Source organism: Lissotriton helveticus, chromosome 1_1 (genome assembly GCF_964261635.1).
Source record: "Lissotriton helveticus chromosome 1_1, aLisHel1.1, whole genome shotgun sequence".
Taxonomy (NCBI): Eukaryota; Metazoa; Chordata; class Amphibia; order Caudata; family Salamandridae; genus Lissotriton; species Lissotriton helveticus.
The window spans coordinates 310,378,234-310,404,342 of NC_136057.1; the positions used below are offsets into that span (position 1 = coordinate 310,378,234).

General features: G+C 44.3%; 1 protein-coding gene across 9 annotated transcripts in view; it reads right to left on the reverse strand.

Moving 5' to 3' along the window:
- The window catches only part of CNOT4 (CCR4-NOT transcription complex subunit 4), a 681,024-nt gene that overhangs the window by 371,901 nt on the left and 283,014 nt on the right, over positions 1-26,109 (reverse strand). For all 9 annotated transcript variants that reach the window (XM_078671728.1, XM_078671694.1, XM_078671703.1 and 6 more), the window contains 3 exons: positions 24,681-24,806; positions 23,880-24,004; positions 10,552-10,704 (listed from right to left, as the gene is read on the reverse strand). In XM_078671728.1, coding sequence (XP_078527854.1) covers positions 10,552-10,704; positions 23,880-24,004; positions 24,681-24,806 — 404 coding nt within the window. The remainder of the gene's footprint in view (positions 1-10,551; positions 10,705-23,879; positions 24,005-24,680; positions 24,807-26,109) is intronic.

Sequence of the window (26,109 nt, forward strand, 5' to 3'; positions counted from 1 at the left end):
TTACACGTCTAGCTCGGTCGCCATCTTGGCCACATCCCCTTCTTCCCTTTTCTTGCATTTCCTTTTCTTATCCTTGGAGAATAGCAAAGGATTAAACTTTGAGGAGGTTACAGGCACTGGCAATAAAAAGTTTCACCTCCTGCTCCTTAATGGCAATGGCGTGCATTCGGCTTGCATTTGTCTCACAACTAAGTCATGCTTTGATTCCATGCACCATAGACAGACATTGTGGGGGGACAGATATGGATGTCTGTCCATTGCAAGAATGGCAAGGTTTAAGTACTCATTTGTTTTTGTTTTTTTAAAGAGGAAGGCTTCTTTTTGCACTGCACTGTTACATTTGGAAAATAAGTAGTTGATAAAATATGGAGAAGCTCTGGATGTGTGTCAACGGGCAAGGAATAAAGAGGCAGACATCAGTGGCTCTGCATGGCTCCAGTGATGTCCACTATTTATTTATGAAGTTTTTTTTATAGAACGAACAAGACCCATGAGGATATTAGAGAGCTTAACAAAGGGGGGAAGGAGGGGGATATACATCAGTACAAGACACAAATACAGTGCATTCACAGAAATATAAACATAGGCGAGTATTAAATGTCGGAGCGCAATTTGGTTAAGAGCGCAGAAAGAGGTAGTCAAGATCAACAGAATAGTAGTTCAACAGATAAGTTCGATTGATATATAGTACAGTAACAACTTTTAGTCTAACCATTTAGACATTAGGATGGTTTCAACTGATTTGAAGGCGGCAGTAGAGTGAATATGACAAATTTCCTTCAGAAGAGAATTCCAGATTTTTGGTGCGATGCCAGAGAAAGAGCTGTTGCATGTTTTCTACTTGCTGAAAATATGTGGTTTGAGTAGCTACTATGCACTGTATTGCATCTGCCAGATAGTTCCACCTTATGTGCTAGGTATCTTGGGGTGTTGAAATGTATGGCTTTATGGGTCATGCACGCAATTTTTAGATGAATTTGTGCTTCGTATGGGAGGCAGTTTAGGGAATTTAGGTCAGGAGAGATGTGATTGTTTCTTTTCTATCTTGTGACTAGTCTGGCCGCAGCATTAAGGGAGGCCCATAAAGGAGCCAGCCTGTATCTGGGAAGGCCACTGAGCATGGCACTTTTGTATTCAAGCCTCAGGTTTACTAAGGCTTGAACCGCTGATTTCAGATCATCCTGAGGAGGAGGGGTTTTAGTTTCCTTATAAAGCTCATCTGGTAATTAGCACCTTTGATGGCGTCTAGAATAATTCCCAGCAATTTCATAGAGTCTACAAGGTGAAGAGAACAATTGAGAGCAGTTAGATGGTTCATCCACTGGTCGATCTTAAGATTGTTTTTGGGTGGAGTAATGAGGAGTAATTCCGTTTTGATGGCATTAAGTTTGAGATGATTGCGCATGAGCCAGTTTGGAGTATTCTGTAGAATAATGTTGAGGGTATTGAGGTCATCAGGAGAGGAGAATTTCAAGTATAGTTGTGTGTCATCTGCATACATGTGGTAGTAAATGATGGAAGATGATAGGGAGTCTACTAAAGGTTCCATGAATAGGTTAAAAAGAATGGGAGGGTGGATTCCTGTGAGACTCCCAAGGTGACCGTAGAGGGTTTTGACAGAGTGGTTGACCTTGATTCTTTGGGTTCTCTTATGGAGGAATGATGTAAACCATAGGAGGACAGATCCAGATAGACCTATCCTACTTTCAAGTAGTTTTAGCAGGTTGACATGTTTCACAGTGTCAAATGTGGAGGATAAGTCAAGGAGGATGAGAAGACACGATTCATTCTGATCCAACCTTGATAGGACATCATCCACTATGAGTGAGTGCTGTTTCTGTTCTGTGATCTTGGCGGAAACCAGACCGGTGTTGTTATAGGAGTTGGTACTGATCTATGTGATTGCAGAATTGGATCTGTACACATTACTCAATAAGCTTCGACAGAGTGGGAATGTTGGAGATTGGACGGAAATTGTTTAAATCTGTGCATTCTGCTATTTTTTTCTTTTAGTAGGGGGTTACCTGACCTACTTTTAGACAATCGGGGATAATGCCTTGGAGAAGAGAGGCATTTACTGTCTTAGTCCATTGCGGGAGGCTAGACATTTTGATCTCTTTAAAGATGGATGGGAGTGAAGGGTCGATGAAGTGATTCGATGGTTTCAGCCGTGTGAGCAAGTATTGGATGTTACTTTCATTGAGGGGGGTAAAAGTAGGCCAGGAGGCATTGTTTTTAGGAGAGAGCTCAGGGTAACCGATCGGGATAGCAGACTGTGATGGATGGTTAATGGTGGGGAAGTTAGAAGATATCACATCCCTCATTGTGTAACTCCTTTTCAATAATGATAATTTTATCCCTGATGAAGGAAGCAAATTCTTCACAATTAGGAGGCTTATTGGAACAGGTATTGGGAGGGTACGGATGGTTGCTGGATTGTTGCTCGACAATTTCAAAAGGTTTTTTTGAGTCAGTTTCTGGCTTGGTTTCAGTTGTGATATAAAGAAATTAGCTTTAGAGTTTGATTCTTTTGTTGTAAGTCTTTCTCCTTGATCTTAGCTTTTTCAAGATATCCATAGAAGATGATGACCGCCAGGCTCTTTTGGCTATTCTCAACTCAGATTTCGTCTTTCATTGTTGAGATTGTCATTGAACCATGGTTTGGAGATTTTGGTAGATACATTTTTGTGTGTGTAGTGGAGCGATCGAGTCAAGGACGTTCCGGATGAAGGAGTTTTAATGCTCTTTTAGGTCATGGACGTCCACCACGTCCACCTAGGGTGGACGGGTAGTTGTGCCTAAGGGCCGATGGGTTGTCTAGGTTGACTTCCTGTAGATTCCGCTTCCAATGTTTCGTTTTTTAACTTGGGCATTTTTCAGGGTCACTATGGTATTCATGAGGAAGGTGATACACTAGAGCTGCTTCAAAAGAAGAGATGCAACTAGCATCGCATAACCACCAAAGACACCTATGAGAGATGATTCCAGATAAAGTTTGGTAAGAAATGCGTTACTTACCTGTAACAGCAGTTATCCAGTATTGGTGTCTTTCATAGATTCACATGCCTGAATCATTCCCCGTCGTCGAGATGGGAGCCCCGGTAATAGAAAAGTAATGTCCTATAGACATACATAGAGAAAAATAGGCCTAAGGGCCTTGCCTTAGTAGCCTATCTATGTCCTTTTGTAAAAAGGACCAAATTTCCAAAGGTAGCCAATCAGCTACCACCTCCCTCTAGAACCTTCCTGCCAGGAGCCTCAGTCTCTCAGATTTTCGTACGCACCAAGCTAGGTAGACGTAACATATGCTCTGTAGTGAGAGATGAGTCCTTCCTGGGGAGGTGGGAGGGTTGCATGTGAATCTATGAAAGACACCAATACTGGATAACTGCTGTTACAGGTAAGTAACGCATTTCTTATCCAGTATTATGGGTGTCTTTCATAGATTCACATGCCTGAATCAGAATAGCAAGCAATACATTATGCACATATGCGATGGAATATAACAGTCTGAGATAATACAGATCATGTGACTAGATACCATCAGTAATATAAAGAGTAAAGTAAATAAATGTGCATACCATTGCAGGACGGTGGGAAGTAGGAAGGCTCATCTTACTGGAAGAGATGGCGAAGTACAGCTTGGCCCACAGCTGCATCCTGCATCAGTTCCGTGTCCAGGCAGTAGTGTCTGGTAAAGGTGTGCGGCGATTTCCAGGTGGCCGCTCTGCAGATATCCAGAATCGGTACACCAGCGAATAGTGCTGCCGATGTGGACACAGCTCTCGTGGAATGTGCTCGGACTGAGGAATGTAATGGACGTCCGGCTTTGTCATGACAAAATGTAATTGCTGCCGATATCCATCTGGAAATGGATTGTTTGGAGAGTGGCATGCCTTTTCTCGGCCTGCTGAAGGCAACAAAAAGTTGTTTGGTCTTTCTGAAAGCTTTCGTTTTGTCCAGGTAAAACTTTAGACATCTCTTAATGTCCAAAGAGTGAAGAGATCTTTCCGCCACTGTGCCTGGGTTCGGGAAGAATGAGCGAAGTACAAGCGGTTCATTGAGATGGAAGTCCGAGGGGACTTTAGGAATGAAACGGGGGTTGGTTCTTAAGATGACTCTGTCTTCTCTAAATTGCAAGAAAGGATCCTGTATCGAAAGAGCTTGCAACTCACTGACTCTTCTGGCTGATGTTAGAGCTAAGAGAAGTGCAGTTTTCCAGGAAATGTATTTGAGTTCAGCCCTATGGATAGGTTCAAATGGATGTTTCATTAATTGATTGAGTACAATATTCAGATGCCACGTTGGTGGTATTCGTCTTGGTCTAGGGAAAGATCTGTAAAGCCCTTTAAGAAACTGTTTTATCAGTCTGTTGGACCATAGTGAAGGGCCTTTTGAAGACCTGGTGAAGCGAGAGATTGCTGCCAGGTGTACCCTGATGGAAGCATGCGCAAGACCTGTTTGGGCCAGATGCAGGAGATAAGGCAGTATCTGCTCTGGAGTGATCCTGAAAGGGTGTATATTGTTGTCTTTACACCAAATACAAAATCGCTTCCATTTCAAGGAATAAGTTTTGTTCGTGCTAACTGCTCTTGCTTTAGCTAGGACTTCCTTGCACTCCTGCGGGATGCTTAGGTGACAGAATTCTCGGTACTCAGGAGCCAAGCCGATAATCTGAGAGATGTCAGATTCGGGTGGAGTATCTGGCCTTTGGACATCGAGAGTAGAGAAGGATGTTGAGGCAGTTGGATTGATGGACGGACTGAGAGGCGTCGGAGGTCCGCGAACCAATGTTGTCTCGGCCAGTATGGGGCCATGAGAATCAATGTGCAATGCTCCATTTTCATCTTCCGGATGACTCTGCTGATCAGGGGAAATGGCGGAAATGCGTACGCAAACACGTTGCGCCATGCGATGGAAAATGCATTTCCTAATGACCCCTGTTGGGGATGCCAACTTGCGAAGCTGTGGCATTTTTTGTTCTCCTTGGTGGCGAAGAGGTCTATTTGAGGTGTTCCCCATGCCGAGAAGATGTTGTCTAGAACTTGCTGGTTCAGTTCCCATTCGTGGGACATTGACCTCTGTCTGCTGAGAGCGTCTGCTATGACGTTGTCTTTTCCTGGGACATACTCCGATGTTAATGTGATGTTGTTGAGCAGTAGCCAGTTCCAAATTTTTTGTGATTCGCGAGACAGCGTCAGCGAGCGTGTCCCTCCCTGCTTGTTCAAGTAGTGCATTGTGGTCGTGTTGTCTGTCCTCACTAGCACTGCAGAATTTTTGATGCGAGGGAGGAATGCCTGTAGGGAGTGAAGGACTGCACGTAGTTCTAGGAGGTTGATATGCAGAGCCTTCTCTTGCTCCGACCATCTGCCGCTGATTTGTAAGTATTGAAGGACTGCACTCCAGCCTTCGAGAGATGCGTCCGTCGTTATGACGTGTGGAGTTTCTGGTAACAAGAACGTGAGACCTTTGGATAGGTTCTTGTGCTTCATCCACCAGCCCAACGTCTCGGATATTTGTCGAGTGACGACTATGTGATCCTCGAAGGAATCTGTACATTGGGTCCACTGTTTGGTCAGGGCCTCCTGAAGGGGGCGCATTCTGAGCCGACAGTGAGGGATGAGTAGAATGCAGGAAGACATCATCCCTAGAAGAGATTTGAAAATCCTTACTTTGATGGTTGGTTTTGAAGATATCGCGGTAGCTAGAGTCATCAGTTTGTTTTTTCTTTCCAGAGACGGGAAAGCTTTGGAGGAAATGGTGTTTATAGTGGCCCCCAGAAATGTTATTATCCTGGTGGGTTGTAAAGTAGATTTTTCGAAGTTGAGAGTCAAACCCAGGTTCCGGAAAATGTCGAGACAGGCGTTGGAAGACAGCTGTGCGTCCGTGAGAGACGGTGCTTTCACCAGCCAGTCGTCTAGGTAGGGGAAGACCTGGTGATTTTGTTGTCTCAGGTAAGCTGCCACAGGAGCCAGGCACTTTGTAAAAATGCGAGGTGCTGATTTGAGGCCAAATGGGAGGACACAAAATTGGTAATGGAGACCTGCTACTTCGAATCGTAGGAATTTTTTGTGTCGTTTGTGTATTGGGACATGGTAATATGCATCTTGCAGGTCCAAAGATGTCATAAAGTCTCCTTCCTCCAGGGAGCCTAAGATTTCCTGTATAGTCACCATACGAAACGATTGGCTTTTCAGGAAGGCATTTAGCGCCCTGAGATCTAGAATGGGCCTCCATTTCTTCTTTTTCTGTTGGATTAAAAAGAAGCGGGAATAAAATCCCTTTCCCTTTTGAGCTGATGGGACTCGCTCTATTGCTCCCTTTTTTATCATGGAAGAGATTTCCTGCAGTAACAGACGAAGGTGTTTGTGATGATGTTTGTGAGGAGGGGTGAACGGTGGGATGGAGTTGAATTCCAAGGTGTGACCGTGTTGAATCAATTGTAGTACCCACCGATCCGTCGTAATCATTTTCCAATTTTGGAGGAAATGTGTCAGCTTGCCACCAATTTTGAGCGGACCGGACGGTGTGGGGACTGGCTGCGGGAATTGGTCATTGTCTTCCGCCAGCCGTTTTCTTTTGCGATTTGCCCCTGAAGTTCGGTCTCCCGTAGGGGGTCTGACGACTTTGTTGTTGCTGCCGCTGTGGATATTGGGAGCGATTTTGATTATATGTGGATTTGCCTTGATAAGATCCTCTGTACGTGGATTGTCCTCGTCCTCTGTGCCCTCGAAAGGACTGGTTCCTGAATTGTAAAGTCCCGAGAGCCCTTGCAGTATCGGTGTCTTTCTTTATCGTCTGCAAGGCTTCATCTATTTTAGCTCCAAATAGTAGTTGTCCGTCATAGGGCATATCTACAACTTTGGTTTGTACTTCCTGTCTGAAGGACGTCGCTTTGAGCCAACCTTGCCTGCGCAAAACTGCGGCGCCTGCAAGCTGTCTGAAGCCTGTCATGGCGACATCGACAGCTGAATCTATGATTCCTGATGCCGACATTTGACCTTCATGAAGGAGTGCCTGGACCTCATTTTTCAAGTCATCAGGCACGTGCGTGAGATATGGAGCAATATCTTCCCATAGTTGCCTATTGTATCTGCCCAGCAGAGCAATGGCGTTGGCCACTTTGACCGTCATGGCTGACGTTGTGGAGAAGCGTTTGCCTATGCCATCCAATTTCCTGCCCTCCTTGTCTGGTGGTGCTGAGAGTGGCGAGGATGGGTTTCTGGAGTTCTTCTGGGCGGCTTGAGTGACGACCGAATCAGGTTTTGGATGTGAATTAAAACAAGTGGGTGCCGTTGACGGAGCCCTATATTTTTTGTCCAGTCTAGGGACCACTATGGAAACAGATGCAGGTGTTTGCATGAGTTGTAGCCCCTGTTCCCAGATATGTTCTATTATGGGAATGGATCGTGCCTCCTTCCTTATGGGGTCTTTGAAGTCATACAAGAAACAATCCGTTACCTTTGTTTCCATTGCCATGTGAAATCTAGTGGCCGCTCTCTCTATTAAATTGTGGAATCCACCGATATCCACTGGTGGAGAGTCTGATGTGCTGGGTTCCGGTGTGGCCGGAGAATGAGCAACGTAATCCTCATCATCTCTGTTTTGAGAGAGGTCATCTCTAACCTCACCTTCCTCAGGAGGTTCGTCGTCATCATCAGAGGATTGTATGTTGTGAACCTGTTCAGTATCTTGAGGAATAACCAAAGGCGTTGGTCTTGCCCTTGGTGATCTTTGCTGTGTGGAAGATTCTTGAGAATTGCCATGTGATGGTGTCGCTGACTATTCTGGGAACCGCTTTTTATAGTCTGTGATCAGGAATTGAAGATCATGAACTATCTCAGCCGGCAATACGATCATTGGAGTGACTTGAGTATTTACCTGAGCCCGAACAGTTTCTTCCGTAAATATAACATCATCTCCGTCATCGTCAGTACTCTGGCATTTGACATTGAGATCTGACGGGCTAGTAGCTTGTTCGAAGTGGTCATCATCTGATTCGTCAGCTTGTAGTATGTGAGAAGGAAGCAGTGATGGAACCCTACTGGGTGATGTTAATTCGGGCGTAATAGGGAGTTTGGTGACCTTTTTTGATGGAATTAACTCCGCTTTTTTCCATGGCGTCAATGATGTCGTCGTCGACGAGGTCGTCGACGGTATCGCCGTCGATCGCTTTTCAAGCGTCGAGTGTCCCTTCGCCGATGAAGCTGTCGTCGACGAGGCGGTCGTCGACGGAGCGGCTGTCGACGGTGCCTTCGCCGTCGTCGATGCGGCTGTCGACGGTGTCTTCGCCGTCGTCGATGCGGTCGTCGACGGTACCTTCGCCGTCGTCGTGGACGTCGACGGCAGTTTTGTCGTCGGCGGCGTAGTAGCCGTCGACGGTGCATTTGTCGTCGGCGGTGCTCCTACCGTCGTCGGTGTCTTCGTCGACGATGCGGTGGACGTCGACTGAATTCTCGTCGACGATGTCGGTGTTTTCTGTTTTGTCGACGTCGACGACGACGGAGTTTTGACAAACGATTGCTGTTTTTTAATAATTACAATCGACGATATTGGCTTACCCGTCGTCGACGAGTGGGTGGTCGTCGTCGTTGAAGTCAAGGCTGACGATGCCACCGTCGTCGAGATTGTCGTCGTCGATGTGGAAACATAGTTCGTTTTCCTTGAAGAGAATGTCATGGAAGTAGACGACGAGGACTGCGATGGCTTTCTGAAGGTTGCAGCATCCTTCACAGACGTGTCAGATCTTGCCTCAGAAGACTTTGAAGTAGTCTTTTTGTGAGGGACGTCTGGATGGCCAGGGGAAGCCTCCCTTGGCCTTTTTAAGGACAGTTTCGAGGAAACTGAAGCCATTTCACTGCCCTCCGAGGAGAGCACCTCAACATCTCTGGTTTTTAGTCTGTTTAACCAGAGGAGCAGTCTGCCTTCTCTATCCTTAAGTGTTTTGGTAGAGAATGTTCTACATACCCTGCAGTCCTTTACTGTGTGGTCAGGGTAGAGGCAGTAGAGGCAAGTCTCATGCTTGTCGTCGACGTGCAGTCTCTTCTTGCCACAAGAAGAACAAGCTCTGAATAGTCCTCTTTTCTGTTGTTCAGCCATAGTTGAAGTAGAATCCAAGTTTTTTGAAGAAAAGTAAAGAATTTGAAGAAACCTGAGGAGAGCTCAGGTGGGGACTCCCTAGCACAACGTGCGGTAGAAAATCTGAGAGACTGAGGCTCCTGGCAGGAAGGTTCTAGAGGGAGGTGGTAGCTGATTGGCTACCTTTGGAAATTTGGTCCTTTTTACAAAAGGACATAGATAGGCTACTAAGGCAAGGCCCTTAGGCCTATTTTTCTCTATGTATGTCTATAGGACATTACTTTTCTATTACCGGGGCTCCCATCTCGACGACGGGGAATGATTCAGGCATGTGAATCTATGAAAGACACCCATAATACTGGATAACTGTGGCTACTCAGAAAGTGAGGAATCTATACGTAGACATATTCACCAGAAAAGAGGTTACAAATATGAACAAAACAGCCAAGTCAAAAGAGAATACGACATGTAATACTGGGAGAGAACATGACATTTAATACTGGGATACCATCTGAGGAGTACATTTTCATACTTACCTTCAGCTGCTCTCTAAGCAACTTAACATTTAATTAGTGAGAACCTTGCGGTTATGGGAGTTAAAAGGTGGTGCCTTAACAGTAAGATAATGACATAACACGACAGCCATAAAAGGAAGTGACAGAAAAATGAGAAATCTATGACGACTAGAATGCGAAAACATGTAAATCATGAGGAATAAACTTAGAGCAAGAATAAGTCAATAAAAGGATGAAGTGGAATTAAACCAAAGCTATACAGCCGAAGCAGTAGTAGTCAGGTAGAATGACATGGAGAGTAGGAAATTGGGCAAAACACGTGAAAAAATGCAGTCATAGAAAACTGCATAAAATGACAGTGGTAATTCAGTTAGCTATGAAAAAAGAAAAAGCAAGGCTACCAACAGAGAAGAGAATATGCAAGTGATAGAAGAAAGGAAGAAGGAGAGCACGAGTGGTAGAAGGAGGCAGAGGCAAGCCACAGTGAGCAGCAGGGAATGAGGGCAGCCAGACGAGTGTGAGTGAGAGCCATGGCAGGAGAGCTAAAGTGAGCACCAAAGGGGAAAGTTAAATGGCCATAGATGAAATAGTGAGGAAAAATGAAGAGCAAATAAATTGAGGCAGGCTAAAACTCAGAAAAAGATGCAGAACGAAGAGTAGGTGTGCTACACTGATTCATGACCAAAGCAAGAAAGCATAACAAAAAAAAAAACCAAAAAAAAAAACAGCTTGAGTTGAGATTAAAGAGTGAAATCAGAATCACAAATGATAAGAAAGCATAGTGTACTAAATAATTTAGACATCAGTTTAAATGATAGGGGAGGTTCATTAAACACATTAAATGGGGAATTTGGACTGATGAAAGAAAGAGAGAGAGGCTAACAATATAGGCGGAAAACGGGAAGACAAATGTAATTTGGTGAGAGAACCACCTAAAGAAATAAAGCAGTTCAATTACCAGAAGTCTGAGTCTGAGCTGTCTGGAGTCATGTACTCTTGGTCTGTGCCATTGTGTAATGTGGGAGACGTCCTGTGTTCCATCATTGTGCAGTCTGTGGATTTGCTTGAACTCTGTAACAATGGCCAGCCATCTCTGTCATTACTGTCTGGTCTGAAAAAGGGAGAGAGAAAAAGTAAGCTATACAATCTGAGAAATTGGGTAGGAGATTGGGACTTCCCTCTTACCACCAGAGCAAAATCATTGCAAATAAAGATAAACCAGTTATTGCTTACATCTGCTTGTCCTGCCCAACATCAATGTTCAAGCTTCTTCATGAACTTTTGTGTCCCTTTCTAAAGATAGTCTTTAAAATACAGTTGGTACATTTAGTGAGTTTTTTCAACTGCAACGTTCCTGATCTTTTACAGTGAAATACCTTCTGCTAAAGAACTATAACAAACTGCAAACCAAGATTCCTTGGTCAAGAACAGACATTTAAATAGTGTACTTTTATCCTATGTATTTGAAGCATGAGCAACATTCTTACAGAAACAGATATGTGGTAATTTCCTTTGAGGAAAGACCTTGCAGTAGCAAAAACGTATTATCTGGGAGTGAATGTTCAGATTCAGACTTCTAGTAATTTAACTGTCCTAAACAAAACTGTTTATGAACTGTTTCAAAGAAATCATATTAAGATTGTGTATTGACCAGACTTCGTCCATCTGTAAATAAAAGTACCAAAGCAACCAAGGGAATATGTCCATGCTATGCAGTATACCAACTTCCTGTATTAATAGCCCACCTCTCACTTAACAGTTTCAGCTTAAACTGTGTAGAGTACACAAACACTGTAAACTGAGGACAGAACTGTAGTACACACTATTTTAGGTGCACTCGCAAACATTTTGCGGCTATCATGTTCTACTACTTAGATGAGAAAGAGATGAGTTGCCAACCTACAGCACAAACATGAATACACAATTCTACATTATACTTTAAATCACTTACTTTCTTTGTCCATAAGCAACAAGCCTACTGTAAAGTCACATCTGCACAGATGTCACTCCTGGCCTATCACTCTTGCTGGGCACAATATGCGAAATTTTAACAGCACAGAATTTATGCACAGGAAATGTCTTGCTGCAATGCACAATAATACCAAAAACTAGAAAATGTATATTAACTTTTCAAAACAATTTATTAAACAAACATGGAAGCTCAACATGTAAGCATGATTAGCACACTATACCAATGAAGGTGGAGATCAAGAAGAATATAAATCGATCACAAATGCATTTTTTCATGTTTCTTCATCTTAAAATCCCATTATTTTGAATTAAGTTCTGGTTTAATGTTTTAAAGAATGCAAGAAATTGATTTTGGGTCGAAGAGCTCCAAGTGAAAATGTGTCAGAATGCAGAATGCTGCAAACAAGAATCACTGCTTAGACCAGCACAGAAATTGTTGCAGGATCCGGAAGAGCCCATGTCTGCCGGGCAAAGTTGGGGGGGGGGGGGACAATGACGGGGATGCACCAAAGGGATCCAGACAGCACTCGTAGGCCAAAAGGAGGACCGGCATGCCAAGTAATATAAAGGGGTGGGGGAATATACTAATTCGGCTTATGAATAAAGCATGCTTAAGATATCCAATTATGCAAGTAACAGGAGTGCTGGGTAGAAAGTGCTTTGGAGTGAAGATACAGATTACACTTGGAGATACAAGACTAACACATTTAAGTTGAAATTCTGAGGACAGATGGTGGCAATAAATTAGATCCCATCTACCTGGTTTAAGGTTATATACTACATACTTGCGTATCCTAGTTTGGAAAAACTGACAGCTGATTTTTTATTCAGGGGGTACAAAGCACTGAGGGGGCGGGACAGTTGGAATTTTAAAGATTTTAAGGGTGAACCAATCTTGTAAAATAAATGGAAGAGAAGAACAAGGATACTGTCAACGCTTAGCATTGATATGAAGAATCAGGTATAAAAATAAGTTGATACAAAATGTGACTGGATGTCATGCAAGTCAATAGGCTATACAGTAAATGTTTTGAATAGCGAAACACTATTCAACAAAAACACAACCCAGACATGGATCTGTTATGAGAGATGTAGCTATTCAGCTGTATTTGTGAATACTAAATAAGAGTAAAGTCTGGCACAGGGTAGAACACCATAGTAACCGAAATAGACAGGTTACCCCAAAGCAAACTAGGGCAATGCCACAGATGTAATCAAATTGGATGCTTTTAAAGTAGTCAAGTCAAACACTCTGTTTGGTTTAAAAAAGTATAAAAATACAAAATATCATTTAGTTTGCAAATGTAACAGCACCATAAAACCAACAAGCACATTAAATAGTTTAGAAGCTCAATCTCAATTTGCTAAAACGTTAAAATCATACTAAAAACCAATAACATACGATATAGTGACAATCAATGCTTTCAGAATTGGATCACAAAGTGTCTAGCGCATGAAAATGAAAAAAGAATGACAGCAGCAAACTTACAAAAGTCATTTTATAAACGCATCTCTTGCATACCATTATTGAATGACTCCGCAAGACTAAAAAGTAATCAACACAAATAATGAATCACTTCCCACAGGTCATATCGCTACCCTAAATTACTTGCCCACCAGGTTACGTAACCTGAGAGCAGCAGTGATAAATTTACATACTGAGAAACTAGGCCTGCATCTTCCTATAATCAGTTGTCTTAGTAACAGGATTAAGAAGAATCTAAATTTGCATAAGAAAATAACATGCAGTGTAGACTGTAGGTTCAATCACATGCGCACTATACAAGATCTAACTCACCATATGCATCTCAAGGATATGAATCCAGAAGTGAGTGATATTAAAACAAAACCTAATCAAATAGTGCCCAGAATGTAGACTTGGCACAAAGTTTAATAAAGGTTTCATACCATGAGCTGCTAAGTCACCACCCTTCTCTTGCTACACTCTTTAGCTTCTCTTCTACTCAGAAGCATTGCAAAGAATTAATCTTTGACATATTTATTGGATTATGAACTAATGCTCTCTGGGTTATTAAAAAATCCACATGCTAAATCGAGCAAAATTGGTCCCTAACATATGTTAGTCACAGGGCGCTGTTGACTTTTTCGAGTTGTAACAGTCCGTAAATATGGCTTGATTGAGCAATGTTTCTGTTTTGGCCCAAATCGAAAGCCATAGCATTAGAGAGGCAAGTTTTATCATATCCTCCACATTCTGTAACCCCAGATCTGCATGACAGGCATAGATGGGTACATCACAGGATCCAGACAGCAACCTTTTTAAAGAGCATATTCACTAACCTGAATTGGTGTTTTATTAGAGGCTCCCCAGATACCTAAACCATATGTGGCCACTGGAATGCATCTAGTCTTTTATACATTTACTAATGCGTACGGGGGTTCGGAGCATTATTTTGCAGTAAACCTGAAAACTGCGTCAACGACCTGTCAAATTGATTCTTCCTAACTTTGACCAAATGTTCCCAGGAGCCTTTATTATCAAAATGAACCCCTAAGTATGTAAAGGTTGGTACACAGGGCAACCTGGTGTTCACATGATGAGATCTCGATTTACTTGAAGACCGGCCACAGACATTGGTAAAAGATTTCGTATTAATAACGGAAAGGCCCAGTTTGCTCTTAAACAGAACAACGTAGCCCAATAACTTCTGCTACCTTATCCCTGTTTTGTAGACTATGACACAATCATCAGCATATAAAGCCGGTAGTTGCCTTGCTCCCACCATAGTTGTATCTATCTCTACAAGTAACAAAGCTGTAAAAAGATCATTAATGTTGAGGTGGAAAGGGTGCCAAAACACAACCCTAACTCCCCGCCTGATTTTAAATGGGCGAGGAGGGGAAATCACATGCCTTTGGGGCCATACTGGATACACCCCCATCACATCCGCGTGAAGTTGGACCAACAGATGCACAGTTGATCATCCACTTCCAATTCTAGCATCCTCTTCCATAATTTGGCTCGGCTGATAGAATCAAATGCAAAGCTTGGGTCATTGAAATCTAGACAACCCCCTCTTCGCCTTGGTGTATTTAGTTATCAAGAGGGTACGTTTCAGATACTGGTCCATGGTACCCATACTGTGCCTCAGAAAGTACTCCCTTCTCAGTAGCCCATACCTACAGTCGATCTAAAGATGTCTGCCCAGCACTATTACTACAAGGATCTGCTCGATCCCTTTCTTCAAAATAGGCATAATGATTGAGTTGGACCATGAGGTGGGGGCAACAAGTATCCCACTCCTCAGCACATTCCGTATTACTGGAGCCCATAGATCTAAGTTATTCTTTTTTAACAGGTCCATAGGCACCCCATCAGGCCTGAACTCTATTCATTGGGCTCGTTCGATGGCCAGGATTACCTCCTTTAAGGAGCTTTCTGAAAAATCTAAATTTCTCTGGATTGGGCATTCAAGGCATTACGGTCATACATCTTAGTGAAAATTGCCATCCACAAATACGGTAGGAGTATGGTATCCAATCTAGAATTATGGTGGTCTGCAAAGAAAGGTGGACTTACAATTATCTAAAAACAAGATGCATCATTCTCATCACCGGCCTCTCATTACTCCCACGCTTCTACTCTGGCAGCTTTCTTTCTACAAGTGCTTCCTTATAGAGTGATCCACACGTCCTTACTTCTTCCATTATTCTTGGTGACCTTTTCAATACCTTAATTAAACAACTATGTGCTGAGGAAGAGGCCCAATCAAACCATTTGATTTTCTTTGGTTTCCTAGAGGATAGCGGTAAAGCAAGAAGCTTAGTGACAGAGATACATATTTTGTTATAAGCTCTCAGCAAATGAGCAAGATCTGCCCCAGACCGCAAACAGCTTCAGTTGTTTCAGATCTTGACTACCCGTTCTTTCAGTAGATGGTATGAATCTACAGTGGCCAGTTTGTACAAAAGACCTCTATTCGTGTTTAACTCAATAGGGGGAACAACGTGGGTGAGCTTTGTGTGAGGCCTGCGATACATCTTAGTGCCAAGGGATTGTGATAACTCAGCAAGGGAGTAGCCTTGATACAAGTTTGACTGCAGGCGTCCCTTCCCCTGTACAGTCTCATGTTGCCCTTAGGCAGCAACATATATTTTTTCATCAGAATATACCGTTACAAATACCATTCAGTGCTGTATGCATTTTACTATATTCCTTATTACAAAATATTTTCTTCCTATTGAAAGAGAACTTGGAGTGGTATCAGGAAGTATCCTGTTTGGTCCTGGAGAATAGCTATGGGGTATGGCTAGAAACATGTTGATCAGCGGAACTAGGGCTCATTGAGTCTCCCATGGTTCTCATATTTTTCCCATATTTTAAACTATACCGGCTAGAGGTTTAAATTAAAAGGTTTTATTCTCCTACTAAACCTGGTATTTTTTACTTTTCCTCCCACTCCCTTTCCTATATACTTCATTGTTAAATAGCTCTTTTACCAGCCTTAAGAGCTCCCTCGTAATTCGCAGGTCGTAGCACGCCCATTTCCGCAGAGGAACATGAAGAAACCCTATCATGAAGCAGGCCACCAAGGGGAGACCCTGGTGGGTGAGGGTTGTTTAAGGAAAACACTCCGTTTTCCAAAACAAACCTTTGAGTGGAAAGAAAGAACAACCCTTCACATTTTTACAGAAGGGCTCTTTTGATTAACACATACCAACAAGAATCTGCCCAGTCCATCGCTTTGCTGTCCCATCAGGCCCAATGTGGGAGCAGCACGCCAGATATAAAGGTCTTCGTTGCTCTGGGGGGTCAGATCGGTCTCCCTGCCCAGTTTGGAGATCACCAGGACCTTGAGGAGCATTTGCGGCAACCAAGGCTTGTTTGTGTTCAATTGAAACACCACCGCTATCAAACTCACCTGCACACCAAGGGACTTTGGTAGGCTTCCTCCACAGAGTGGCCCTGCTGTGTTTCTTTTCCCTTTTCTGCAGGTACACCGAGAACCGTGAGAGCCTTTAACTCACCAACCCGCCGGACAAAACACCTCTGAACCTGAGCTCCACAGCCTGGGCTCAAGTATACAGACAGTGTCTCTGTGATCCTGAGACCCTCAAGAGCCGAACCCCTCCCCACCTTGGGCTCTGCCGTACGGGTCACCTGTCCCAAATTACAGCCTTTTTGTTACAGGTGCTTTTCCCATTGACTTTAGCATGTAGCGTTCGAGGATATCTCCATGTAAAGCACCTCTGCACCAAGACAGCCCAGGCAGGGGCAGACTGGGAACCCAAAGTATCCCAGGCAATTTTTTCCTGACGATTCGTCGGGCGAGCAACTTGCCTGCTACTTTTGTTACTGGAAGCCAATATTGCAGTACCAATGCAAAAACGGCCCCCCACTGTTTGAAAATTGGCCCACACACTTCAAGCCTCCCGGAATAACGCCCAATACAGCCAATCCGGGCCTGACCCCAGGGCAAGTAAACTTAAACTGCTGGTGCTTTCTTGGACTTTGGTCGTTACTTACCTTAAGTCCAGAAGAACAGCCCTGTAAGTCTACTGTAAGTGTAATTAGGCAGTGAATGTTTCTCCCAAAGGATAACATAACTGCGTTCTAGGGTCATGCCTCAACTGTTACAGTTGTGATTTTCTACGGTTTTACCTGTAAAAATGTGTAATGTCTAAAGTACTTTACCTGATTCCCATAACATTTGGTGTCTAAAATTATATGAAATTCTGTTATTTTTCTAAATTTGTCTCAAGTTTCTTGTTGTGTCTTACTGATTGACTGTGTACAACAAATGTTTAACACTACCCACTGATAAGCCTAAACTGCTTACTCACACTACCACAAAGAGAGCATTTGGTAACGCATAAACCGGCAGAAAGAATTACAGGAAAGGTCAGAAGAGCCCAATTTTAAGATTATTATAATTATTATTATTTTTTTTTTTAACGGGACAGGTCAGGGCAGGACCAAATGAATAAGGGTAGTCAGTTTCTGTGGTGGGGAGCAAGATAAGAAAAGCATCTCCCATCATATTAAGCCATGCGTATGCGGTGTGGGCGTAGCAGGGATTGCCCAAAAGACTGACAGTTATGAGTTGGACAGTAGGGCTGCAGATTCTTTTGTACAGAGGGGGCCGTTGCCCAACAAAGATTAATTAACTAAGCAGAGGAGTTTGAAAATGGCACACTTTTTTACTGGTAGCCTGTGTAAAGATTTGAGAGTGGGCTCACAAGGAGTGCAAGGAGGAAGTTTACAGACCAGGTGGGCAGTGGTGCTCTGAACTTCCTGAAGTTTACATTGAAGAGCCTTATTAGCAGCTACCATAAGGGCATGGCCCTAGTCAAGACAACTGACAATCATTGCTTCAGTGAGTGATTTTCTGGTTTGGAGGGATAGCCAATGGAAATCCTTCCTGATCAGGCGCATAAATCCAAAGCATGTGCGATAGGTAGAGCTGACCTGTTCTTTAAACGAAAGATTCTCATCAATCAAGATGCCCTGGTTTCGTACGGCATTTTTAGGGCTGGGGAGGCCGAACCTAGCTCTGGGGGCCACCCGTCCTCTGACCAGTGGGCATAGGCTTTGCTGAAAAGCAGGGTCTTGGTCTTTCCACTGTTAAGCTGAATGCAGTGGGACGCCATCCAGCGAGCTATCTTCCTCATGACTATGTGAAATTCCGTCTGACATCAATAATCTGTATTTGTCTAAGATCCCATAAATGTACTTTGATGGTTGCTCCTCACAATAGTCCTCCGTCTTGATGATCTAACAAATTAATAAGGTCGAAACACAGTTGACGCCTTCCTTTGGCAAAAAAATGAGAGGAAGCATACATTGCATTTATGTTTGTTATTTGATGGACCGGTCTTGTGTACTTTTACCTTTTGCCATTGTTTTTCTGTTTACACAGCATAAAAGCGACGCTGAATACTAGCGTCCCTAGCTGATGACACGCTGCTCCTGAGGCGAAAAGCCGGGAGAGCGTTCGTTTTTTAAAATTGTTCACTTGTGTAATTTTGTGATTTTAAAGCAAACTATTCTCACCCCAAGCCTTTGGCAGTCTAAAGCGGACCCTCCGCTGCCCAGAAACCGGCGCGCAAAGCGCTTGTCACCGCCACGGCCGACTGATAGGCCACGCCCACCGCCCATCTACTCACTATCCCATAATTATGTGCCTCCCCAGGAAGCGCAGCGGACGAGCGCAGCGGGCGCGCCGTTTGCGCGCCGAAGGCGCGCCGAAGGAAAGCCCGTCTGCGCCCGTCCGCGACCGGCCGAGACCCGAGACCATACACCCTGCTCCCTGCATTCAATACTCCCACTCGCAACTCACTGCTCACCAAGGCAAGAAGCGTGGCTCAGTGGTTAGAGGCGGCAGACCCAGAAGCTGAGATCAGCCGTGGACCAGGGTTCGATTCCCCGCCTCGGCGGGTCTCGGGCTCAAAAATTCCACGGACTCGACAATTCTCGCTCCGGTGCCTACTCGACTCACGGGGTCACACTCTGCGACTCTGGGCAATAGCTTGCTTAATCTCCACTACGGCCCCTCGCGGCGGGATGCCTGGCTTTCACCTTGTGAATACCCTGCCGGGGTATCTCACAGGGGAATACCAGGACGGGTTCCCTAAGCAAGCGCCTTGAGACCCCTGGGTGATTCGTGCGCTATATAAATCGAAATACATTTACATTTACATTCTACCTGCCGCTATCTTGGCTCGTATTTCCGATCTTGGACTACTAACTTTACATGATTCTCTCCATACGAATACCTTGTCCTCACCCCTAAGGTCCAGTTCCTCCAATTCACTCCAAGACGTCCTCCCCCCCACAGGAATAACTGCTATGTATTTAAATACAAGATCGGCAGTAAAACACCAGCTCGATCTTTTCAACCTACTGGAATCCCATAAACCCGACTTATTATTTCTCACCGAGACTTGGTTCTCGGACAGTTCTCTTCCCTCCCTGCTGGCGATACTCCCCCCGACCTATTATGCCATTCGAGCCGACCGCCCTTCGGGCAGGCCTGGCGGGGGGGTAGCCCTGATCGCCCGTAAGGAGCTCACCTTTCACCCTCTAGTTTCCCCCTCCATGGGAATCTCAGACTGCTTAGTGGTTCGATCCCTCTCCTTCACTCCCCCTCTGACCTGTGTCCTCGTGTATCGACCCCCGTCTTCCCCTCAAACGTTCCTCCCCTGCTTTCAGGACCTAATGGCGACTTTGGCTGTTAACCACTCCTCCATCATTGTTCTGGGAGATTTTAACTTCTGGCCCTCCGACCCGGCGGAATGTGCCACGTCTAAGGAATTCTCAGACTCTCTTCATTCGCTCAACTTTACATCAGTTGTCAATGTTCCCACACATAGGTTGGGACATATCTTGGACCAAATCTGGCAACGCGATTGCCCGGTCAATTCTCTCTCCATCTCGCCATGTCCATGGTCGGATCACTCATTGATCACCCTATCCCTGTCCCCCGTTCCACCATCCAAGCCTACTCCTGCGAGGAATGTCTGGGTGCGCTCATGGAATCGTGTCGACATCGAAGCCCTATCGACCCTTCTATCCTCTTCCAGCCCCGATTTGACCGCGCTACCCTCCCATGGTCAGGTAGACGCTGTTACCAACTGGCTGCGAGCCGGGTGCGATACCGTCGCCCCTCTAAAACGCATCGCAACCAAACGACCTAAAGATGCAAACCGCTGGTTCTCAGATGATCTAAAGGTCCAAAAACTCGCTCTCCGCCAAGCTGAGCGACAATGGAGACGAAACTATTGCCCCACTGCCAAAACCTGGTATACTGAACTTCTTACTCAGTATAAGAAAGCCATATTAGACACTAAGAAAAACTATTTCTCTTCTAAAATCCAACTCGCGGAGAACCGGCCAAGAGAAATCTTCTCTATCGTCCAAGACCTTGCCTTTTCCAATAGAGCCTCACTCAAACCATCACCTTCTCAAGCACTTTGTGACTCCCTCAATCACTTTTTCCTAGACAAAATCACTAAAATCAAAATCAAAATCCCTCTTCCATCCCCGACCTTCACCGACTTCCGACGTCCTCCAGCTACGGCACATCTGGACTCAATTCCCCCCCTATCGACCGATTCATTTCTCTCTATTCTTCCACTAGTCAAGTCCGGATCCCCGCTGGACCCCTGTCCTGCCTACATCCTAAAGCAGATTTACACCTTCTGCCCCATACCACCTTTAGTGCTCCTCAATAGCTCACTGGCTCAAGGCATCGTTACCCCTGCACTGAAATCGGCAGTGATCGTACCGATCCTAAAAAAACCTGGAGCAGATCCCTCCGACCCTGCCAACTTCCGCCCAATCTCCCTCTTGCCTTTCCTGGCAAAGGTATTGGAACGACATGTGGTTAAAACACTGAGCGAGTTCGTGGAAAGCCACGGTGTTCTGGCCTCAAGACAGGCCGGCTTCCGCCCAACCCACTCCACTGAATCCGTCATAACATCGGTCCTGGACAATCTCCGACAAGGAATGGACGCCAATCAACATCAGGCCCTGATCCTCTTAGATCTTTCCGCCGCATTCGACACTGGGGACCATACTATCTTACTCTCACGTGTCGAGGCGGCGGGAATCCGAGGAACAGCCCTACTATGGCTATCCTCCTTCTTGAGCAGCCGCACTCAGGCGGTCCGTCTGGGAGAGTTCTCTGCGGAATCTCTACCCATTCAGTGCGGTGTCCCCCAGGGTTCCTCTTTATCCCCCCTTTTATTTAATCTTTACATCGCCCCCCTTATTTTTGCTTTACAGCAACTGGAGGTCGTACAACTATGCAGATGACCTCCAGCTCATTTTTCACCTTTCCTCTGCCCCCGAGTCTATGTCAAAGGTTAAGTCCATCATGACCTTCATCCAGGACTGGATGACTTTCAACCACCTGAAACTCAACCCCGATAAAACGGAGTTGGTGTTGACAGGTGGTTGCTCCAGTCCTTGGTCCTCCTCCTTTTGGCCCCCCTCATTAGGTCCCCCACCCACTCCTGCCACCTCTGTCAAAACCCTTGGTTTCAAAATCAATAACCAACTCTCTCTACACTCCCAAGTCTCAGCTGTGGTTTCCTCGGCCTTTCTCTCACTCAGGACTATCCGCAGAGTCTCACGATTTTTCGCCCCAGACGCGCTCAAACTAATCCTTCTGGCCATGGTGACATCTCGCCTAGACTATGGCAATGTCCTTTACCATGGCATGCCCGACTACCTTATGAGGCGCTCCAGCTGGTTCAAAATCAGGCCGCTCGGCTGGTTTTCAACCTCTCTAGATCACACCATGTAACTCCTCTCCTCTTTTCCCTCCACTGGCTCCCTGTCCGGCAGCGCGTCTCATTCAAGCTCGGCTGCACCATCTTTAAAGCCAGGACAGGCTCTGCCCCTTCTTTCATTAATTCGGCAATTCAAACCTATACTCCCTCACGAGACCTCCGATCCTCCGCCCACCACCTTCTCGTGGTTCCCCGCTTCAAACGGAAGAAGTGGGGTGGCTCCAAATTCGCAACCACGGGCCCAGCTTTTTGGAACTCTCTCCCATTGTCCCTCAGAACCTGCACCCAATACCCCCTCTTCCGCAGAGATCTTAAGACCTTTCTTTTCACCCAAGCCTTCCCATCCTAAATCTTCATTTCTCCCCCTTTCCGACCCGCCGAGTAGCTGTTGCCAGTGAGCGCCAAGAAACCGCCAGGTGTACAAGCGCTATATAAATCCCTTCAAATTCAAATTATGTTGAAATTATTGTTGTGCTGTAAACCCATGAGCACCATTTGTGTATTGAATGATGGAGTTTTGATTCTCTTATGAATACGAGATCACTTTTAATAAAAAAATTGTTATGGGTACCTCTATTACTGATTTGCCCTTTTTTATGTGAATTGATAGTGTTTGTGTTGCTTATAAATTAATTCCTTGAACCACTGTACTTAAACAATATTCGATTGCCCCAGGTTCTGGGTAATAGGGCTGCCTCTGTTTGCTACATCAACCCCCAGGAAGAAAAGACATCAGCACTGCCTTAGAAGAATGGTAAAATTTGGGGGTTTATACATCTCGGCAAAATTTTACAAAATATTCGCTAATGTGCTAATGCAACTGTCTTACAAGAGGGAAGGCAGTCCCATTCAGTAGGGAAGCACTGATAGTGCCCATCCCAAATAGAACGGACAGCATGGTGGTAGACCCTAGTGAGTATTGCACACAGTCAATGGTCAATGTAGATAAAGGGACTAAATTGCTTCAAGTATCGGCATCACAGCAGCAGCTATATTTTCAGTGGTGGTATGTTCAGGGAGGATTTTTTTTTTTCAAAAGTAGACTAATTCCTGTTCTGCTTTAGGATTAGAAGAAATATTAAATGTCTTTCTTCAACACAGTGATGAATCCATTTCTAAAAGAGGGAACGAACGTTTTGATTTTCAACTAGACCAATAAACGTGTTTCATTCCATAAGTCAATCGCAGTCTACGCCAAGTTGCATTTAGGTCTTTGTCTACCCCTTCAATACACTCATCATTGGGTTTATGCTTTTTGGCATTATTTTCACTAATTCATATCATGTGTTCTCTTTATAGGATTTTTCGGTTTTATTTACTCATAATATGCTTTTCTTCATTTGAAAATTGGTGGTTGAGTTTGATTCTTTTGTGTGACATTCTTCTGCATAATCATAGCTTAAATACTTAACAGAAGTTTTGATTTAAGGCTGACTACTTAATGTTACTTTACTAGGAATTGAGCACAAGCTTATCTTATTTAATTTGTATGACTGCCATCAGGTAGTGGCATATCCACCTAAAATAATCCAATTTCCTACACAGTATAGTTGTTTTCGGACTTTGGAGATCTTAGAGAAAAGCTCTCTAGCTCCTTTATAGAAGCTGAGTCACACAGTCACAGTCTCTTGCTCACTATTCTACTCCTCTCAACTCTTTCTTGTTATAAGAACCACAAAGCCTTGTCCAGCTACAGCTCCTCAAAGAGTAGATGTCCCTCTCCAAACTACCATCCACACAGCGTGCAGTCCTTAACCAAAGCACTTCACCCACATTCACAACCCCTTCGCAGAACTTTCTAGGTGCATCTTGAGATGCCACATACTTCATCAGGGTGTTACTGGAGGAAGACCAAACCTCATTTGAGCATGTTGTATGACAGAAAAAGGTAAGATAAATAAACAGTGAATATATTTTATTTTGAAAGCAATGCAACAACAATCATAAGCACAATGTTATGCCAAATTTTGTAAACACTAAATCACTGTTTTTCATAATTTGGGTAAACAACGGAAACTATTCACTATCATAACCAAACAATAAATACCCTTATCATACCTATGTAGTGCAGTTACTTTGTTTTTGTTCTTGTCCACTGTGCCTGTGGATGGCTGAAGGAAGTTTGGATTTAACTTGTACAATTCCTGTAGCAGCTTCTGTTCATATTCTTGATGTTTGCCCGCCTATCAAATGAAAAGGTAAAACCATATAAAGCTAATTGTAACAGGCAACAGCTTCCCTAAAATCACCAGTTAAGGTAGTAACAGATTACTAGAGTGAATGTGGTAGGGCATCCAGACCTGCAGCATTTGTGTTCCCAGTTGGCCAAACCACATAAAATGTTAACTATTTCACAAACGTATGATTCAGTGCCAAAATTTGCCACTTACAAAGGTTACAATGAAAACCACGTAGATAACTGTAGAACTATGGTGAAACCAACCACGGACTGTGCTACCCATTAGGAAATTTGCTTGTTGTAAACTCTAGTGGTGCCCCAGATAAAACCGCAGTTAAGAGTTGGGCAAGCTCATAAGCCTACTAAGTGGGTACATGCAAAAGAAAGCCAAGCACTGCTCTTACAAACACCTACTCCACTGCAAAGAATGAATACTGGACAAAGTCAGGAAAAAAAGTGTTCGGTTAAGAATATAGAAAGGGTCAAATCTGTATTCATAAGGAAGAATCACAAATTACAATTTTAAAGATACAACTTTAATACCACAAATCATTTTTGGAAAAAAAAATATTTTAAAATATGAAGTGTTCTACGAACGGACTCTCTCCAACAGTAATTTCTTTTCCTTGTTGGCAGTAGTTAAAAGAATCCTTGTTTAGCTCGGGTAACGTGTTCTTTACCTGCATTTCTTCTTTTGTGAAGCTGGCTGCTTCGTCACCCAGTTCGTGGAGGTACATACAGTCGGGCTTTGGACACTGCATATTTTTTAAGAAGTAACTGCAATACTTTGTTGTACCTAGGGATGCCTGTAGAAGAAAAAGTAAGTGACAGGTCAAAGGCTAGAGTAGTAAATGCACTGGTGACGAGAATTAGTGAACTAAAATAGAATAGAACTAAGAGAAAAGAGCTGGACACTGGAAACATTACATTTATCATACACAAGGTAGCAGGAAACCCCAGTGGTACGCTATAAGCATTCCATCCACCACTTCACATGGCAAATGGTATGCAGTCAATTGCAGTTGCTCAATCTCCATGTAAGGAGGTGTAGATGTGGATGGAGTACTCTGCCCAGATCCCTGTTGCTAAGATAAAGGGGTGTTCAGAATTTCTGTTTTCCATTACATCCATAATATATCTCAGAACAAGTGTTCTTATGGAAACTCCAACGTGAAAAACTGCCGGTAATCTGCATTAGAGCTGAAGTCAGCAAGATGCTGGAGTTAAGGGTTATTGAACCCTCTGAGAGCCCCTGGGCCCGCCCAGTGGTTATAGTCCCTAAACCTCATCCACAGGGTGGAAAGAGAGAAATGAGGTTCTGTGTGGACTATAGAGGGCTCAACTCTGTCTCCAGGACAGATCCTCACCCTATCCCTAGAGCAGATGAGTTGATTGACAAATTGGGTGCAGTCACATTTCTAAATACTTTGATGATATTGCTTTCTTTAGCTCCACCTGGCAGGATCACCTGATCCACCTTGGGAAGGTTTTAAATGCCCTGCAAACTGAAGGCCTAACTATCAAGGCCTCCAAATGCCAGATAGAGCAGGAAACCGTGGTGCATTTGGGCCACCTTGTTGATGGAGGTACAGCCCAAGACCCAGGCCATCCTGTACTGGGCAACTCCACCTACCCAGACCCTAGTCAGGGCTTTCCTTGGCTTGACGGGGTACTACAGGAGGTTTGTGAAGGGATATGGGTCCATTGTGGCTCCCCTCACAGAACTCACCTTCAAGAAGATGCCAAAAAAGGTCAACTGGACAGTTCGATGTCAAAAGGCTTTTGACACCCTGAAAGAGGCTATGTGCTCAGCCTCAAAGCTTCAGACTATGCCAAGTAGTTCATTGTGCAGACTGATGCCTCTGAGCTAGGGATAGGAGCAGTCCTATCCCAGACCAATGATGAAGGCAAAGACCAACCAGTTGCTTTTATAAGCAGAAGGCTTCTCCCAGGGAGCAGCCCTGGAATGCCATTGAGCGGGAGGCCTTTGCTGTGGTTTGGTCAATGAAGAAGCTGAGACCATACTTGGGGTTAGAGCAAACAACAACTTTATCTCTGAAGTTGGAAAAAAGGTTCTTTTATGGTTAGTGCCTGTGGCTCACCCACTCT